At 41.7% G+C, this 19,827-nt stretch overlaps 1 protein-coding gene across 1 annotated transcript in view; it reads right to left on the reverse strand.

Annotated features, from left to right (window-relative positions):
• TBCA (tubulin folding cofactor A) overlaps positions 1-17,847 on the reverse strand; it is a 35,959-nt gene extending 18,112 nt beyond the window's left edge. The window contains exon 1 of the mRNA XM_035099925.2: positions 17,670-17,847. Within this exon, the coding sequence (XP_034955816.1) occupies positions 17,670-17,722 (53 nt within the window). The 5' untranslated portion in view covers positions 17,723-17,847. The remainder of the gene's footprint in view (positions 1-17,669) is intronic.
• Positions 17,848-19,827: the final 1,980 nt, after the last annotated feature.

A 19,827-nucleotide genomic window follows, 5' to 3' on the forward strand; every position in this document is an offset into this window, starting at 1 on the left:
GCCACTCCAGAACCTTAATGTGCTTCTCCTTGAGCCACTCCTTTGTTGCCTTGGCTGTGTGTTTTGGGTCAATGTCATGCTGGAACACCCATCCTCGACCCATTTTCAATGCCCTGGCTGAGGAAAGGAGATGCTCACCCAAGATTTGACGATACGTGGTCCCATCCATCGTCACTTCAATGCGGTGAAGGTGTCCTGTCCCCTTAGCAGAAAAACACCCCCAGAGCATAATACATCCCCCTCCATGTTTGACGGTGGGGATGGTGTTCTTGGAGTCGTAGGCAGCATTCCTCCTCCTCCAAACACAGCGAGTTGAGTTGATGCCAAAGAGCTTGATTTTGGTCTCACCTGACCACAACACTTTCACCCAGTTCTCCTCTGGGTCATTCAGCTGTGCATTGGCAAACTGCAGACGGGCCTGTACATGTGCTGTCTTGAGCAAGGGGACCTTGCGGGCTCTGCAAGATCTCAGTCCTTCACGACGTAGTGTGTTACCAACAGTTTTCATGGTGACTATGGTCCCAGCTGCCCTGAGATCATTGACAAGTTCCCCCCATCTAGTTCTGGGCTGCTTCATCACCATTCTCCTGATCATTGCAACTCCACGAGATGAGATCTTGCATGTAGCCCCAGACCGAGGGAGGTTGACAGGTATTTTGTGTTTCTTCCATTTGCGATTTATTGCACCAACTGTTGTCACCTTCTCACCAAACTGCTTGGCAATAGTCTTGTAGCCCAGTCCAGCCTTGTGCAGGTCTACAATCTTGTCCCTGACATCTTTGGACAGCTCTTTGGTCTTGGTCATGGTGGCTACTTTGGAATCTGCTGGATTGATTGCTTCTGTCGACAGGTGTCTTTTGTACAGGTACTGTAACGAGCTGGGATTACAGGTAAGACCCTCCCTTACAGCAGGTGCTTCTAATCTCAGCTCGCTACATACAGCGAAGATACCAGGTAGACATCTGACTGATTGATAGGGAATCAAACACTTATTTCTCTCACAGCTACAAAAAACCTACCATTAAAATTATGGACTGGTAATTTCTTCGTCTCGTCAGAGGGCAAATGGGCAAATTTAGCAGGGGATCAAATACTTTTTACTCTCACTGTACCTTGCTTCTGTTGCTCCCCACTGTGTATTTCCTCCGGTTACTTAAAAAACTGACTTATTTGGCTTTTCTTATACTATTTTTATCTATTTTTTTTCTCATTTAATCTGCTAGTTGCTCTGGTAAGTATAATCAAGGGTACAAGTATGTCAGAATATCTGCTGTACTATCTTATAAGCCAAAATTGCCATGCTGGTCTATAAAGAAAAAAAGTTAACAGTTGCACAATACCTTTATTAGGACTAATCAACTCACAAAAAATGTGGCAAGCTTTTGAGTTCTCTAGAACACTTCATCAGTGATGCAATAAATAAATAAAAAAGTAGGATGTGGTGAAATGGGGAGGGGGGGAGTAAAAAAAAAAGGCTCAGTGTCGTAGCCATAAGGTAAGCTTTGCATACTCAGCTCTAAGTTGCTGGGAATCACAAGCAGGGAGAGTGTGTTTGCACACGGGACCTGCTTTTGGGTTTTCAAGAGGCAACTGGTTGGTCACTGTGAGAACAGGATGCTGAACTAAACGGGACTTTGCCTGATCCAGCAATGCTTTTCTTATGTTCAAGATGGTGATATGGGTCACAGGCTAGACTTTATTTTCTCAATGGGAAAAACAACCATTACTTCATCCTCCCAGAATCCTAGGTGTGTAGCCTGGTATCATAGCACCTGGGACTTACACAGCATATGATCTCCATACTAGAAAAAAGTCTACAAGCTGATCTCATAGCTACAACATTGACCCTCATTTCTGCACCTTTTATTTTCCTCACCACCACCCCGCTTTGTTTAACATCTTGGCAGATGAAGAGCTCTGGAGAAAACTTGCAACATTTCTGTGACTTTTTGGTTGGTACTAATAGCCATAAATACTTGCGATTGAACTGGAAACCTTTTGGATGGAATACATGCTTTCTATCACTGAGACAGAGTCTCTCCTTTAAAATGATTTATAGTTATATCTTAAATGACAGTGCAACATAGGGCATTTATGAATACAACAGAAAGCATGTATACTTAATTTCCATAATTCTCCTTTTGAGTGGGAACAACTGCAGGAAAGGGTATGTGTGCACTGATATGTAGCGAAGAAAATAATTATTATTGGCCTACCTGTGGATGCACACTCAATATTAGTAATTTATGGCATGCTGATGTTGTAAAAGTACCAAGAACTTCCCAATTTATGTAAGTTGGGATGAAATACAATTGCTGTAAATGCCTACTGTAAATATTGTTCCAAGAGGAACTGAAAGGCTAAATACAATCCTTAAGCACTAGATACCCACATTCCCATTGCAAGTGTGTCAGACGAGGGTAGCAAATGGAACCCCAAGCTTTTCTGTCTAGCTCTGAGTTGGGAACAGGATGGGGTCATCAACTATAATTGTACTGAGTTTCAGAAACCTCAACACAACAACAGAAAAGATTGCCATCCTCTAAACTCCAAACTAGAGGGTGAAATTAAGCTATTGTGGACATAGGTGACAAAGCCACATCAAGAACCTGAGCTGCCTGTCACCAGAATGCGTCCCAATGTTTCTCTCCAAGTCAGGAGGAGAAAGTTGAGGCTAGCTGTTTGGCTGGTGCAGGTGCTTGCTGTATATTTACCCCATATGCAAGTCCTCATCGTTCCCTCTGGCACAGTATAGTCACAAACCAGTCAAAACAAACACCTCCTTGTAGGGAAGGGAAGCAAGAACTGCAGCTACAAACCACGCACACTGGCCTAGGATTAAGTTCCAATGAACAAAATGGAATTTATTTCCAAGCAAACGTAGTGGAAGGGAAAGGGTTCTAACAAAAGTAAATTCTGAGTGGCTACTAAGGGCAGCCAACATTTTGGGTTCCATGCTGATCATTGCTGGTGCAAGCTTGTAAATGGTTATTTACAAGCTTGTAATAAAATAAAATTGCTACAAAATTTGCTCAGGGGAATTTATCCTCTAGATACTGAGTAACAATGATCTAGGCAAGTTCTGTCTCCTCTGCAGTCTACAGTACAGTACACCAGAAATATGTAACATCTTTAGTGCAGCCATATTTACACTGCCCTTCTATTAAATTCCCAGGACAGTTTGTATAAAAAGAAATACACAATCTGCTCCTATTTTTCTGCAACATTATACTGCAACATTATACTGGACTGTAAATATCATTAGAAGAATACGTGTCAAGAAAAACTGATGGAGCTCTACCCAAACCATTATAACTATATCTACTACAAACATGCTGAATTAATTCAGTAGGACAAACTGTTTGGCCTACAAACTGTGCACCTCAGTGTATAGAGTCCCTCATAAAGGGTCTGATTCATAGAAAGATTTAATCAACACAAGCTATAAAAAATCCCTAAATATCTATTTACCTGATTTCATTCCTTCCATCTTTAGAGTTCACACACTGAGTTTTTTGTTGTGTGTTTGTACCTCTCTCTAGTGGGTGGCAAATGGTATGAACACAGTTCAAACATACCTTCAATGACAGCTTCAGTATCTGCTTTTAACTCATAATATATATTATTCATTTATTTGCTATACTGTATATATGCTATACTGTATATATTTATTACACGCACACACACCCAACCACCACCAGCAGCATTAAGAAATATATGACTATGAACAACAGAGATTAACAACACATAAAAATGTAACAAATACAGAATACAATACAAATGATCAGATTACTACATCAACATAGCTGGATAACCCCTATATCAGGAGTTCTTAACCTGTGGTCTATGGACCACTGGTGGTCCATGAACTGGGTACAAAAATGATTTTCTGAATGCAGCAAAATAAAAAAATAAAAAAAATTATTTATACCCCAGCCACTCTGGATGGCTTACAACAGAAAAATGAAATAAAATAATTAAACATTAAAAGCCTCCCTAAACAGGGCTGCCTTCAGATGTCTTCTAAAAATCTGGTAGCTGTTTTTCTCTTTGACATCTGATGGGAGGGCGTTCCACAGGGCAGGCACCACCACCAAGAAGGCCCTCTGCCTGGTTCCCTGCAACTTGGCTTCTCGCAACGAGGGAACCGTCAAAAGGCCCTCGCTACTGGACCTCAGTGTCCGGCCAGAACGATGGGGGTGGAGACGCTCCTTCAGGTATACTGGACCGAGGCCATTTAGGGCTTTAAAGGTCAGCACCAACACTTAGAACTGTGCTCAGAAACGTACTGGGAGCCAATGTAGATCTTTCAAGACCGGTGTTATGTGGTCTCGGCGGCCGCTCCCAGTCACCAGTCTAGCTGCCGCATTCTGGATTAGTTGTAGTTTCCGGGTCACCTTCAAAGGTAGCCCCACGTAGAGCGCATTGCAGTAGTCCAAGCGGGAGATAACCAGAGCATGCACCACTCTGGTGAGAGACAGTCTGCAGGCAGGTAGGGTTTCAGCCTGCGTACCAAATGGAGCTGATAGACAGCTGCCCTGGACATAGAATTGACCTGTGCCTCCATGGACCTGTGCCTCCATGGACAAACCCCCTGATGATCTCTCCCAGCGGCTGCATGTAGATGTTAAAGAGCATAGGGGAGAGGACAGAGCCCTGAGGCACCCCGCAAGTGAGAGCCCAGGGTTCCGAACACTCATCCCCCACCACCACTTTCTGAACGCAGCCCAGGAGGAAGGAACGGAACCACTGTATGACACTGCCCCCAGCTCCCAACCCCTCTAGGCGGTCCAGAAGGATGTATGGTCAATGGTGTCGAAAGCCACTGAGAGATCCAGCAGAACTAGGAAACAGCTCTCACCTTTGTCCCTAGCCTGCCGAAGATCATCAACCAGTGCGACCAAGGCAGTTTCAGTCCCATGATGAGGCCTGAATCCCGACTGGAAGGGATCCAAATGGTCCGTTTCTTCCAGGTGTGTCTGGAGTTGTTCAGCAACCACTCGCTCAATCACCTTGCCCAAGAATGGAAGATTTGAGACTGGGCGATAGTTGGCCATTTTGGCTGCATCTAAAGATGGTTTTTTAAGAAGCGGTTTAATAACCGCCTCTTTCAGCTGGTCTGGGAAGGCTCCCTCACAGAGAGAAGCATTCACCAACCCGTGAAGCCCATCGCCCAGCCGTTTCCGGCTAGCTTTTATAAGCCAGGATGGGCATGGATCAAGGAGACAGGTGGTTTCACTCGTCCAAGCAGCCTGTCCACATCCTCGGAGGTAACAGATTGAAATTGATCCCACACAACTTGACTAGAAAGGACTCTAGCACTCCCCCGCCCCGGCCCTGCTCCCACGGTGGAGTCTACCTCTTCCCGAATCTCAGCAACTTTATCTGCAAAAAACTTTGCAAAATCTTGCATCAAACAAAGGTACTTTTAACTATCTCACAGATTTTTCTTAAAACTATGGCTGAAAGTTTTCATGGGAAGAAGAAAGAATCAAAGGAGAGTCCAGAAGAAGCTGAGACTCACCACAAAAGCCTCTAGTTTTATCTTCAAACATGATGGTACTGAAAAGTAGGCAGGCTATATATTTTATGTACAAATACACAGTATTATATTCTTGATTAGTTTTTATTAAAAATTGTTTCTTACCTTACGATACGATTTAAAAAACCAAAACAATTTGCAGAATAGCCAAATTGTTTGGCTAGTACATTATAGTTGAATAGTCAAGTTATGTTTACTAAACGAAATACGTAGAGTTTTTGTTTTGCCACCCTTAAGAGCTTAAAAACAGCCATGTGCCAATTCAGAAATATCTGGCTTTGTGCAGATATATATATATATATATATATATATATATATATATATATATATATGGAATCTCAGAGCTTTGATTAATCCACATTATTAACGAAAGCTTCAATAGTTGCAATCTAGTCAGCCATCTCAAAGTCAAAGGCTGCGATCCAGAACCTCAGATGCACAACAAGGTTCACATTGCCAATAATGGCAGATGGAGCTCTATGCAGCTTGTTCCCCTTTCACAGCTGGCAAAGGGGAAGTCCTTAAGCACACAGCTACTTAGATGGATAATATAACCAACTGGGCAGTAAGTGTGCCAGTTTATCCCAAACAAACAGAATTTTTTTAAAATATAGCATATCTTTCTAGGATATAAGCTTATTTAGGTAAAGCTCTGTTTAGTTTAACTAAATTTATAATTTTCTAAATTATAAATACATGACTGTGAAACATCAAATAATGAAATATATGCAAGATGAGTATTGCTGTTTTGGTATTGAATAACCCAGTCCTCAGGAGCACTTGACTGTATTCTACCCTAAACTGGTTTTCCCATGACACTTGCAACCAGAGTGAAAAATGGTGCAAGTGATGCAAGCCAACAAAACTCACATAAAAAGATCTGGAATCCACGTGGTCAGAAAAAAATAGTCTATGTTCCAACCCTCAAAGCAATTCTTCAAAAGTTCTGTCACTACATCAAAGCTGCACCACTAACAGAAGCTACCATATTTTACCTTTCTTTTAGCAATTATTTCTCTTTACAATTTACCCACATACAAGTCATATTTTGAAAATTCAATTGAATTTAAAGCATTTTAATGCAATGAAGTTAGATCTATTATAGTTAATGTCAGTTATTAGCAGGGTAGTTTACAGGAAAGTTTCAGGCTAAAAACATGTTGTTGTTGTTGTTGCTGTTGTTGTTGTTGTTGTTGTTAATTACATTTCTATACCACCCTTCATCAGAGGATCACAGGGCAGTTTACAATATAAAAACATACACACTTTTATTTCCTTGAGGTCTATCAACACAAACAAAACAGATAAGAAAAAGTATGAGCATAACCTTCACAAGGGATCTTAAAATTATAACATTAAATCAGTTCTACAAGGGACACAAATTACTTGCATAAAAATTGCTAGTGTAAATAGATGACATCTCCTACTTAGACAAAAATCAGAACTCCCTAGAGAGAAAGAAAACAATTGCTTTAGGAACCCAAAGCAATTAATTGATTGGAAGGGTTGATAGGTAATCAATTTGTAACTTGAATGAGGAACAGAAAAATCTAGACCCCTAGAAATGCTTGCTCGATTGTCAGTTTGATCATTCAAGTATTTAGAAATTTTCTAATTTAAGGATTAAAAATATGCAATCATTAAAATTCAGCAGTGCATAAAAATCTATTAAATTCATAAAATATAAAGCACTGAACTCCTCAATATCTAACTTTAAAAATCCAATTTAAGAAATCCTCCAATTAGCTGAATATTGGGTTGTTTGGATGAATACTAAGAAGGCAGAACCCCTTAGGTTAAGTGGGAGGCAGGAGATGGTAGGTAGACACCAGCAGGGGGTTTGGAGTGGGGTAGTGAGATCAAAAGTTTGGTTGTCCTGTTTATATGACAATATTACTTTGCTTTGAACAGCAGAGGGTTAGAATTCCCCCAGTCGTCTAGATTTCATTTTGTGAATATGAAAGCAAGCTTTTAAAAACAACAACACGGAGATAGATACCATATAACAAAGTAACTAGTCACTTTGTTATAAAATTTTACCTTCTAATAATTCCACAGCACAGGAATTTATAGCCTAGGAGGCTCCCAGAAAAAAATCGTGCTACCCTGTGGTTATTGAAAACCCATTTTTTGCTCTCTAGATCACTCCTCTGGAATTTCTTCCTCTTTGAGGGGAAAAACCCATTTGACTGCTACATGGTGAGCGGGGGGGGGGGGCACACAAACTTTGCAGTGAGCCAGTAGGGGCAGGGGAAGACCCCGTGAGGGAGGACAGAAAGTGGTAAAGAAAAAACAGAAATGAAGTGGTGGGGGGAGAGGGAGAGAGGGAGAGAGCGCTGCAGAATCTTGCAAACTCCATCCACTTTAGCCCTGCCTACTGCTGGTGTCATACAGGCTCCCAACATACTACACCTGAGGAAAGGAGGACCACAATAGAAGAAAGGTTCTCCACCCTTGCTGGAGATAGGCAGTCACCTGTTGCTGGTATGCAAGCTCCATAACAAAGCAACTTAGAAGTGTGTGCTTACACCTATTCAGTTGCTGTTTGTGTATTTCAAATCCCAAATAACTACTTATTTTAGCAGCTATTATATTCATTTGTTAAACTAAACAAGTATCACTACCCGCAACTGTAACTTTATGACAGTAAGGGAGGGAAGAAATAGTGTTCGTCAGCCAAAACAGCAATACAGGGGCCTGGTTGGAACCCTACTGTACGCAACACATTCCTCACACAGGCCTTCTAAATACCAAAATAGGGGAGGAAGCTTAAGAGTCATGGTGGCTCCAACATAAGGTTAACATATGGTTTCTGCTGAATTTTGAGGGCTACAGCATCTATTTTCACCAATTATTAGTGTTCAGTAAATTGTTTCAGATTAGGAAAGTCATTTTATTCAGGCTTTTTGCAGAACCTGTGCTTTTTTTAAACTAAAATTAAAAAAATTATTCACAAGCTATGTCAAACTTGGCACTATGGTTGCTTATAAAACAGTAGCAATGTGTCAGAGCCACAGGTAAAAGAACAAACTTGGGAAGATTCAACAGTTTTGGAAAGGTGGTTTCTAAAAAGGACTGCCTTACCAAAAAATCAATACACTTCTCCCATAGGTTCATGATGCAAAATTCTATAATCAAGGCTTGTAGATTTGTAATTATGGTATGTCAGCTACATTTAAACAAGAGTGTTAAAAGATTGTTAAAGTTAAACTAACACAATTGCAATGTGAATTGTCTTAGTCTCATTCTAATCTACTGGTGTCACTTTCATTTAATCAGAGGGAAACTATGGGCAAATGTCAGTGCTATTTTCACATGCCCCAACATACTGTGTTCACAGCAGTTTTTAAAGCCACTACAATTTTGAAACAGCTAAAGAATAACCATTTAAGAAAATTCATTTATTTGCACATATATTGCTTAAGCTTGAATTTAACTAAGGAAGATTCAAATAGAGTAAACAGCTTTTATGTCAGGCTATCAAAAATATTACAATAATTGCAGTTACATAGGTAACTTTGAACGAAGGCTAGCTATGAGACTTATGAAGACAATCTATGAATATATGTATCAATCACAATTCAGCATCTGCATAATAAAGGTTCAAGTGCCCCTTCAAAGACAATAATGTAATATCCAGTTCAGATATGGGTGAAGGATAACTTTGTGGCTGCTGTACTGAAATTTACCCTTTACGCACACAAAAATACCTGAAGTATGTGTGCAATCTAGCACTGTGGAAGAACACACAGAGACTTCTAAAAGTGAATGAAATCAAATCTAAACTAGTGCTTTTAAAATGTTTGTTAAATTTTAGGAGGGGTGCTAGCTCTACTGATGTTTGCCACTTTGTTGCATGTGTGCTTTAAAGACAGACAAGTATCTGTGCTAGAGAGATAGCAAGAGTGCATTCAGCCTCAAGCTCACCAAGACCTTTACAGTGGTACCTCGGGTTAAGAACTTAATTCATTCGAGGTCTGTTCTTAACCTGAAATGGTTCTTAACCTGAGGCGTGCTTTCATTAATGGGGCCTTCCGCTGGTGCACGATTTCCGTTCTTATCCTGGGGCAAAGTTCTTAACCCGGAGCAATCACTTCCTGGTTAGTGGAGTTTGTAACCCGAAGTGTCTGTAACCCAAAGCGTCTGTAACCCAAGGTACCACTGTATTATTTTTTTAACACTAATAGGGTAGCAAAATGCCCCACGTACTGCACATCCAGAGATTAGGCATCCCTTGCCAGCAGACTCACAATCTAATAGACATGATACAAAAGGATAAGGGAATAAAAAGACAAGCAAGCATTGGAGCAGGTGCTCTTTCACTAGCTGGTGGATGGGACCAGGTTCGTATGCCCCTTACCATGATGATCTCCTGAAAGAGGGTTTAGCCTCCCAGCAGCCCATAGGTCATCTGGCTGGTGGCAGAGGCCAGACTGTACCTCCCTTCAGCTCAGTAGTCCCAGGTAACTGGTGGTTGAAACACAGTGCTCTTTCACACAAAGAGAAATAGCAAGTTCTCTGCTGTTGCTTCTACTCTGGCAGATAGCCGCCAAAACGGAATGTCAAGTTGCGACTGGCACCTCTTAAGACTACGTAATTGTCTGAGCTGAAGATCGCCGTGATGTGCTCCTTACCAGAGCTATGACGACAACTGCTGGATAGATCACTGATTAATACGTTCCATGATGGCTATCAAGATTATACCTCAATGCAGGCTTCAAGGAAGAAAACCAAGGCACAAAATGAACACTCAAGCCCTTCAAGATCCTATTAAGTGGAATTGCCTCCAAACGACTCTTAAGGACCATCTGTTTTTGGAGTTCCCTGATAACATTGAGGAACACTGGACCAAATTAAAACAACCATTATTGCAGCCTGCAAAGAAACTATTGGATACCAAACCAAGAAACACCAGGACTGGTTTGATGAGAATGATAGTGAGTTTGAGATTGAACACATTATTGACAAGAAAAGGAAGGCCTTTCAGATCTGGCAAAAAGATAGGATTATTTCTTAGTGGTGCAGTTTCTATGTCAACGTTAAGGCTGAGGTTCAAAGAAGAACCAGAGAACTAAAGAACACATGGTGGATTAAAAAAAAAAAAGCTCAAGAGACCAGTACTTAGCTGACACTCATGATGCACATAGTTTCTTTAAAGTCACAAAGACCATTTATGGGCCAATAAAATCATGGCATATGCACAACAGACAGTACCACACTTCTAAAAGATAAAGAAGCTATTGGATTGCTCTGGAAAGAACATTACCTGCATCTCCTTAACTTCTCACAAATTCCGCAAAAACAAATTAGAGATGAGCTTGCAGTATTCTCCAAATTTGAAAGAGTTGTGTACAGCTATTAACCAAATGAAAAACAACAAAGCCAGTGGACCTGATGGAATACCTGCCGAAGTCTTTCAAGTAGGTGGAATTGAACTTACACAACAACTTCACAAGCTCATCGAAAAAATCTGGGAGAGGAGATCCCAGACTTTAGGGATGCCAAAATTATCAACCTTTTTTTAAAAAAAGGTGATAGAACGGATTGTGGAAACTATTGAGGCATCTCTTTATTAGCTACAACGAGCAAAATTCTTGCAAAGATCTTAGCAAAGTCTCCTAACTATATCCGAGGCTACCCTTCCTGAATCCCAAAATGGTTTTCGACCTTCTAGTGGGACAGTGAATATGATTTTCACTGCTCGACAGTTCAAGAAAAATGCAGAGAGCAAAACCACCCCCTGTATATAGCGTTTATTGACCTGACTAAGGCCTTCAACACTGTAAATCGTAATGCCCTGTGGACTGTCCTTCTGAAAATCAGCTGCCTAGATAAATTTGTGAACATCCTTCGGCTCCTCCTCATTAATATGACAGCAACAATTGCAGATAACAATGGCTATCAAAGCGAGCCATTCACAGTGGGATCAGGTATTAAACAGGGTTGTGTTATATCGCCCCAACTCTATTATTTTCATTGCCATGATCCTACACATTGCTGAAGGGAAACTCCCCACTGGGGTAGAAATCAGATATCAAACAGATGGAAAGCTGTTTAGGCTGAAAGCAAAGAGTAAGGTCACCATAACTTTCATCGTAGAGCTTCAGTATGCTGATGACAATGCAGATGATGACCTCCAAACGATCCTAAGTATCTTTGCAGAAGCTTACAAAAAACTTGGCCTATCGCTCAACATCCAAAAATTAAAGTGCTGCACCAACAAACACAAAACAACCCCTCTGCAGCACCACAAATCCAACTCAATGATGTAACGTTGGAAAGTGTTGATCATTTCTCCTACTTGGGCTAATCTTTCCACAAGGGCCAACATTGATGCTGAAATCCAGCATCGCCTCAGCTCTGCAAGTGCAGCTTTCTTCCGATTGAAGTGCAGAGAGTTTGAGGACCGGGATATTCACAGGGAAATCAAAATGCTTGTTTACAAATCCATTATACTACCAACCTTACTGTATGTATGCTTGTGAAACAAGGACCACTTATAAATGCCATCTCCAACTCCTCAAAAGATTCCATAAATGGTGTCTCCGAAAAATTTTACACATCACTTGGGAAGACAGGCGAACTAATGTCAGTGTACTGGAAGAAGCAAACATCACTAGTGTTGAAGCAATGATTCCACAACATTAACTTTGTTGAACTAGTCATGTTGTTCGGATGCCTGATTATCATCTTCCAAAGCAACTACTCTATTCCGAACTTAAAAATGGAAAGCGTTAATGCTGGTGGTCAACAAAAGAGGTTTAAAGACTCTCTCAAGGCAAATCTTTAAAAATGTAGCATAAACACTGACAATTGGGAAACACAGGCTCCAACTGGAAAACAGCCTTTACCAAAGGTGTCATGGACTTTGAAGAAACTCAAAACTCAGGACGAAAGGGAGAAACGTGCTAAGAGGAAGGCACGTTTGGCAAATCTTCACCATGATCTACTCCTGCCTGGAAACTTATGTCCCCATTGTGAAAGGACATGTGGATCCAGAATTGGCCTCCACAGTCACTTATAGACTTAATGTTAAGACCGTGTTCATGGAAGCCAATCTTACTCAGCTACGAGTGATCGCCAAAGAAGAAGAAAAATACATTTTCCTTACTTAAATAAATCTGAAGGTGAGTGTTGGAAGAGTGGCACTCATTCCCATTTCCTCTTTCAGCTCTGTGTTTCTTAAGTTTCTGATTGGCAACTCAGGTCTCGGGGTGGCGGGAAGAGGACAGAATATGAGAGAGAAGTTTATCATGTGAACACTCACAAATACTCCCCAAGTGGAACCCCTTTCAGTTGCATAATTTTTCATATGTCCCCACCCCTACTTCCCACCATCAGATCACAGATAACTACTGTCTCCACTGACTGAAAAGTAGAAATCACAGATATGGTGCTTTTCAGCACTGTCAAGGTGCAAAATAATGAATCCAATGCACCTCAAATCAACCCTCAAATTGAAATATGTGTTCTGTGATTTGTGGTGGTGGTTTTATTGTCACCCTATACAGGGAACTTGAATATACTGAAGAATGCTTAATAAGATCTAAAGCCCACCTTAAAACACATATTTTAATACCATTCATTTTTATTAGAGATGCAAGAACTATCAGAAGTTCTCAGACTGAACTTGCAAATCCTATTTACACTTACTTTGAAGTGAACCACCAGGGGATTTAATTCCAAGTAGTTATGTATAGAACTGCACTTCTCAAAATGTTTCAAAATTCAATCATTGTCCCATCAGACACACAAACTCTTGAGCATTAAGCAAATTACTTAGCCACTCTTTACCAGTCTAGAAAAAGAATGGTGAACTAATACTAGCTTCTCAAATTAGTTTTGTGAAGGTCATGAAATATTTTAAAAATACAATTAAAAATACATCGATAATAGCTTAGCATTAAAATGTATTTTATGTTAAAGCAATACATAAGTTTAGATTTGATATGAAAATAAATATTGCATTTATTTCAATTTTGCTTATCTCATCAGGAAATAAAACTGTGGAGGCTGGACCTGGTCACATAGCAGCCAGCTCACTTTATACAGTAGGCCAGTGTTTCCCAACCTTGTGCCTCCAGATGTTTTGGGACTACAACTCCCATCATCCCTAGCTAGCAAGACCAGTGGTCAGGAATGATGGGAATTGTAGTCCGAAAACAGCTGGAGGCACAAGGTTGGGAAACACTTCAGTAGGCCATATTCCAGTCATTCAGAAGTCAGGTTTCTACCAACCTTCCCATCTCCTCCATCCAAGCAAGCAAGAAACGATCACAATATAAGGACATATTTCAGCCAAGCAAAAGCACTTAAAGAGAGTAGAGAGCAGGGAAGTAAAGTGTGTGGGGCTACAGAAAACTCTAAAGGGATGGAGGACCACAGTCACATACACAGAGAGACCCAACCCCAAGGTTCTTCACCTTTATCTTTAACATACTGTATCTTGAAGGGAGAGGAGAGTTCAGTGTATGTGCTTCATGAGGAGAAAAACCTCTGGCCCCTGAACTACACAGGAAGGTAAGAAAGAAGAACATATATTCACTGTCCACACAGCACTCCTCCTCCTCCTCCTCCTTCCCCTCCTGTGTATAAGGCACTCAGGTTTGGGACCAGTATTAGATAGGACAGTGGACAAAGGTTTCAGGATGGTTGGATAGAAAAAAAATGTCCTAAGCCGTATCTTGAAACTTTTATCCCTGTGGGATGAACACGGCACAATATGTTAAATAAACAATTTGCTCAGAGATTAGAAACCCAGTTTTCAAACCCGTTGCCATACTAAATGGAGTGTCAAATAAGCATTTTAAAATCAAAACAAAAATATTTTCTGGATTTGGCCTAAGTTTAATATAATGCTCTGAAGCTATGGGTTTCTGAAATAAAGGATATACCCGTATATACTCGAGTATAAGCCAACGCGAATATAAGCTGAGACACCTAATTTTAACCACAAAAAACTGGGAAGACTTAATGACTCAAGTATAATCCGGTTCACCAAACCACAAACCGGCGGAGGAGGAAGGAGCAGCCTGAAAGAGCTGCTTTCAGGCTGCTTGTTCCTCCTCCACCACCGCTGACAGCGGCAAAGGCGGAGGAGGAGGAAGGAGCAGCCCAAAAGGGCTGCTTTCAGGCTGCTCGTTCCACCTCCACCAACAGCGGAAAAGGTGGAAGACTGCTTTCAGGCTGCTCGTTCATCCTCCTCCGCCTTTGCCACTGTCGGAAATGCACTGGGTGGGACCCTCACTCAAGTATAAACCGAGGGGGGCTTTTTCAGCATTAAAAATGTGCTTTAAAAGTCAGCTTATACACGAGTATATACGGTATATTATATTCTAATAGGTCTCCATGAGTTAAGATCTTAATCTGTGTCTCCCACATTTCAGAATTGTGTTTACTCTCAAGAACTGACCCACTCACCCAACTGTTAGCATACAAAAGAAGTTGTGGCCAGATTTTTCTGTTCTTTGCCACTGAGATTAGGGTTTCAAAAGTAAATGTTCATTACTTTTCTATGAAGTTGTGATATTCTGAATGGGAAGACAGGACTTAAATACAGTGCCTCTTGTCAAGTTTCCTAGACACATGCAATCAGTATTAATCTAGACCAGGCACGTCCAACAGGTAGATCGTGATCTATCAGTAGATCAGTGTTTCTCAACCACTGTTCCGCGGCACACTAGTGTGCCGCGAGATGTTGCCTGGTGTGCCGTGGGAGAATTACTTTATATATAGTCAATATAGGAACAGAGTTAATTTTTTTAACATTTTCTAATGGTGGTGTGCCTCGTGATTTTTTTCATGAAACAAGTGTGCCTTTGCCCAAAAAAGGTTGAGAAACACTGCAGTAGATCACTGGACGTCTGTGGTAGATCACTGGTAGATCACTTGTCAGTGTTTTGGAAAAATATGGCAAAGCTTCTGACCTGCTTTGCCTGGCACAAAAGACTCCACGAAAAGAGTGTCCTTGCAGAGTATATTCTGCTTTTATTCTTAAAAGTCTTTAACTGCAAAATGACTAACTGTACAGACATCAACACCACCAGCTTTCTCCAACCAACCAACCAACCCAGCAAAACACCACTCTATATATACAGGTACAATACAATTAGGTGAGAGGTTGCATGAGTCACCACAGGCCGCTGACTCAGCTCCCCCAGCATTAAAGAAACAGCAGCCAATTTTTAGCCATGACATCACTGGCTCCCCTCAAAGAAGCTCAACAACTTTGAATCTCCTAAAAAAGATCAACAACTTTGACCTGAACCCCTTAAAAATGGGCTTTCCTCCCTAAAAAAGCTCAACAACCTGAACCCCCCAAAATGGGGTAGATCACTGCCTCTTTTTAACTCTGTGAGTAGATCGCAGTCTCTTGGGAGTTGGCCACCCCTGATCTAGACTATTATTAGTCTAGATTGATTAATATTAATATTAATACCAGGGGTCAGCAAACTTTTTCAGCAGGGGGCCAGTCCACTGTCCCTCGGACTATATTTTGGAAAAAAAATATGAACCAATTCCACAAATAACCCAGAGATGCATTTTTTTTAAAGGACACATTCTACTCATGTAAAAACATGCTGATTCTCGGACCGTCCACGGACCGGATTTAGAAGGTGGTACCCCCGATCAATACTAATATTAATCAATCAATCTAGACTAATAGTCCTATAATAAATCCTATAATAAATATAACTACCTATCAGGATAGTTGGGTCAGGATAGACCCAATTCACACATGCATCACTAGATAATATGTAAATGATACCTTGATGCTACGATGATATAGGACTATGTAAGTAAAAGGTCATTAGAAAAGGAAGAATGTTTGCCACATGATGTAGTGATTGTGAGCAAGAATCAGGGGTGGATGGCCATTATTCCATGTTAAGTAATCCAGATCAAAATGTGTATTCTTAAGCATTCCTTGCAAGCACTCTAGTGTTCGTGCACAGCACCCTTCTTTAACTCAATTACTCACCTTGAGGTAACTTGTGCCCTTTGATTCATCTACACAACCATTAACCCAATTTAAATAACCCATCTTTAAGAAATATACTGTAGTTCGTTTTGTTTTGTTTTTAAATAAAAGCACTTGGACCACTCTTATCAGTTAAAATCTGCACATTGTACTGCTGATGTTTGGTATCTGGCCACACTGAGAAGCGCTTTTAAATACTCATTGTGCGGCTTCTCTTAAGAAATATGCATTTAAGACAGTGCTTCATTTCTAAACTGCCAGAAATCAAAATTGCTTGGAAGCCACAGCACTGGCCTAGAGTCCATATCACCTAATCCTATACACCTGCAGGATTGTGTATATGAGAGGGTGGGGAGAGGAGGGAAGAAACACTTCATATGCTCAGTGCCATTACTGTTTATCCTATGTTGAGAACCTTACTCCTGGGGCTGAGCCTTAAGCTCAAGACCAATATTGAGAAAGAGGGTAGTGGAGTAGAGTGGCCAAAGCCAGGTTTCCCATAAGCATGCGGTTGGCCACTGTGGGAACATGGTGCTGGACTAGATGGGCCATTGGCCTGATCCAGTGGGGTTCTTATGTTATTATGGAGTGATGCGGGTTCCATCATCTGAAGGCAGCCCTGTTTAGGGAAGTTTTTAATGTTTGATGTTTTATTGTGTTTTTAATATTCTGTTGGGAGCTGCCCAGAGCGGCTGGGGAAACCCAGCCAGATGGGCGGGGTATACATAATGTTTTTTTTGTTATTAATTAATTAATTAATTTATCATCATCATCATCATCCCATCCAACCCACTCACTCCCCGCCTAACCCACCTCACAAGGCTCTTGCGGGGTTCAACCGGACCTAGGATGTTGCTCTTCTGGGTTCCTTGGATGAATAACGAAATATCACATGCGCACACTTTCTCTCTCTCACACACACCCCTTTACAGGCCTATACAGCACTGGCCTTGCACTGACGTCCATCAACATGAGGCACCTAGGCGCTCCCTCAGGGACTTGCGCCTCCTCCGCCACTCACCCCACCTCAGCCGCTCGGCCTTTGGCCAAAGGCAACTGACCACCCGGTCCCAGGCTCCCCCTCCACAGACCCGGCCCGCTGTGGGACGCGCCAGGTGGCCGAGGCCCAGACCCTCGGATACTCACCGCTTCACGACGCCCGTTTTAATTTTGATCTGCCGGACGCGAGGGTCTGCCATGGCGTGGGCTCTGTGGATGGTGGAGGCGACGGCGGCGGCGGCGGTTGGGAGGGGCGGGAGCAGCACGCCAACCGAAAAGACAACAACAGCTACGCAGTGAGGACAGCGGATCGCGCGAAAAGTACGCATGCGCGAAACGCCGCCTCGCTCCCGACGTAAACTCCGCCCCGTAGTGGACTGTACCATTAAGGAAAGGGGCGGGTGTGTGGAGGGCGGGGGGACAGTAAAGGACGGGTTCATAATTTAGGGCGGGAAATACGTGGAACTGTTTCGCTGCTTCAAGTCCTGTCATATCCATAGATGAGGAAAGAGGCTATAATTGCTGGTTTTTCCCGCCACAAATTTGCTATGGCTGGATAAGAAGGAGCGTTATTCAACGCGTGCCTGAAAGGTCAGCTCACGGTACAAACTCCCCATACAAACGCGTTAGCTCTTTCTCTTGTTTTTTGTCCTGTTTTCCGTTATGCTTTGTGATGTTCTGACGTTCATAACCTTGTCGCCGCCCACAGTGCGGGTTCTGACACACCACGTTAAAAAAAGTCCATAAGTTTATTGTTTTAGAACGCCATGACAAAATTGTAGCAGTAGTATTAATAAAATAATGCATAACTCTACTTCCATAATATAAGTAGACACCGAGGATTTAAGAGAGAATGCACCTTCAGTTCCAAAAGCGTAAATTCGTTCCTTGCCAGGATCCAAAATGCTTCAGGTGTACTGTTGTTGCTCAGGGGTATTTTTCCAAATTCTCAAAGCAACATTCATACAAATAGTTACTGTACTTCAGTTTAGAAACCCACTGCAAGTTCCTTAAGACTCTGTAATTCCTGGACAATTCACATTGAAATTGTGTGAGTCACTAGTAGGCCTCACACAATGCAATCCTATGTATGTTTACTTGGAAGTAACTCCCACTATGCTCAGTAAAACTAGCTCCCAGGTACAGTAATGTGTGTAGGATTCCAGCTATGTGGAACAATCCTGCACAGTACTCTGCTAATGTGGGAGCAAACTTACACTGTTGCACGTTGGCATAAATTAACAGTAGGATTGTACAGTACCTTGAATGAATGAGGCAACAGGTATCCAATCGTAAGAAACTCTTTATCTGTAGTGACCTCTGCTTTAAAAAGCCACCACTTTGTGTTTGGAAATGTTCCAGCTTATACCTTTCCTATGCTCGCAATAGGCTGAGGCCATCTTTAGTGGGGAGAAATACAGGATGGCATTCTGATGGCACCAGTGTTGTATGAAAGCTGGGGGAAAAGGTGAGCCCCACTTTCACAACAAACCTCAATCTAGAAGTACCCCCAGAGTCCATCAAGTGTCCAGCGAGGTATCAGTAAAGCTGATGCCCCAATAAGAAGATTATGTAGAAGATTTATTATTAAAATGCCTGAGAAGGGCTTTAAAGTGAAAATGAACAGACATGTAGGACTCCTGTTTATAGAGGAACTCCTGTTTGAAGAGGAGCAAAACAGGATTACTTGTGTGCCTTGGTTGGGTGCCTCACATGAAAGCAGTTGGCCAGATGTAGTTTAGATTTAAGATTTGCAAGCATTGTGTGTAAAACTCCCCTGTGTTGTTTACATTTTGGGGGAGGGAAATCATAAGAACATAAGAGGAGACCTGCTGGATCAGACCAAACCATATCTAATACAGCAGGGATAGCTAACAAGGTGCCCTTCAGATGTCATTGAACTCCAGCTCTCATCAGCCCCAGCTGTATAGCCAATCATCAGGGATGATTGGTGTTACAGTCCAACTACTTCTGGAAGTCACTGCACAGGCTGCCCCTGTAATACATCATTACATCAACATTTTTCCCCAGAGGGGCCAACCAGATGCCTCTGGGAAGTCCATAAACAGGACATCATCATAGCTGTCAAGTTCTCCCTTTTTTAAAGGGAAATTCCATTATGCTGAATAGGCTTCCTCGCGAGAAAAGGGAAAACTTGACAGCTATGGACATCATCGTCATCATTATGTCATTTTTCTCACATAGTGACCCGAAGTGACTTGCATTAAAAACAATTAAGAACAACCATGAAAGCCTAAAAGCACAGCTATACAAATAAAAGGCAGGACTTCAAATCCCACCTCAG

This window comes from Zootoca vivipara, chromosome 11 (assembly GCF_963506605.1).
Source record: "Zootoca vivipara chromosome 11, rZooViv1.1, whole genome shotgun sequence".
Classification (NCBI taxonomy): Eukaryota; Metazoa; Chordata; class Lepidosauria; order Squamata; family Lacertidae; genus Zootoca; species Zootoca vivipara.